General features: G+C 50.8%; 2 protein-coding genes across 2 annotated transcripts in view; both read left to right on the top strand.

Moving 5' to 3' along the window:
- NLRP14 (NLR family, pyrin domain containing 14) overlaps positions 1–651 on the top strand; it is a 43,019-nt gene extending 42,368 nt beyond the window's left edge. The window contains exon 11 of the mRNA XM_006885617.1: positions 460–651. Within this exon, the coding sequence (XP_006885679.1) occupies positions 460–651 (192 nt within the window). The remainder of the gene's footprint in view (positions 1–459) is intronic.
- Positions 652–706: 55 nt separating this feature from the next.
- The window catches only part of LOC102852198 (RNA-binding motif protein, X chromosome-like), a 1,197-nt gene continuing 950 nt past the window's right edge, over positions 707–953 (top strand). The window contains exon 1 of the mRNA XM_006885616.1: positions 707–946. Within this exon, the coding sequence (XP_006885678.1) occupies positions 707–946 (240 nt within the window). The remainder of the gene's footprint in view (positions 947–953) is intronic.

Raw genomic sequence — 953 nt, 5'->3', positions numbered from 1 at the left:
GGTTGGCGCAGGATAGAGCAGGGTTTAGGGCTGTTGTGCATAGGGTCGCTATGAGTCGGAAAAGACTCGACGGCACATAACAACAACAACCACCACCAACCATTCCCTCTATCAAGTCTTCTTTCCCCCCCCCATGTTGTTGCTAAGTGCCATAGAGTGGACTCCGAGTCGCATAACTGAAGTGTAATAAACCTTACTCAACTGCCATAGATTATGTGTACAGTTTATTTTTTTTCTTAAACTTTCAAATTGGTATTACTTATTTCAACTTTTTTTTTCCCTGTCGTAAGACAGTTCCGTAACTTAGATTAGGGCTCTCTAACTCTTCCCTTTATGACTAATGGAAGTAGTTTGTGTCAGATAACGGTTTTTTACTCAGCAGTACAAGCTTACTACAAGGATTGGATGTGGTTTGATCAGATCACTACTATCAGATCTACCCATTCCGCCTAACAACAGGCAGCGTCCCCCACCCCCACCCTAACCCGAGGCTACCACGCACCAATCAGGAGCCCCGAGGATGAGGTCACCCTGTCGTGCGGCAGCCCGCTCAGAACGCGCTTGCGCAAACGACACGCGGTGACGGCGTCTCAAGGCCAGTATATCACTCCTCCTCACGGCCAGTATCCCATTCCGAAGCGAGCCGGATAGCGAGGCAGACCCCTTTTTTTCAACTCCAGAAGCCTCAACCTCCCGTCTCGCCAACATGGTGGAAGCGGACCGCCCAGGAAAGCTTTTCATTGGAGGACTCAACCTCGAAACTGATGAGAAAGCCCTCGAAGTCGCCTTCGGCAAATACGGCCGCATAGTCGAGGTGCTCCTGATGAAAGACCGAGAAACCAACAAATCGAGGGGCTTCGCGTTCATCACCTTCGAGAGCCCAGCCGACGCCAAGGCCGCCATCAGGGATATGAATGGCAAGTCCCTGGATGGTAAGACCATCAAGGTGGCCC

The sequence above is a fragment of the Elephantulus edwardii genome, unplaced genomic scaffold (genome assembly GCF_000299155.1).
Source record: "Elephantulus edwardii isolate Elephantulus edwardi_28Jun2011 unplaced genomic scaffold, EleEdw1.0 scaffold00044, whole genome shotgun sequence".
Taxonomy (NCBI): domain Eukaryota; kingdom Metazoa; phylum Chordata; class Mammalia; order Macroscelidea; family Macroscelididae; genus Elephantulus; species Elephantulus edwardii.
This window is presented reverse-complemented; position numbering and strand designations above follow the sequence as displayed.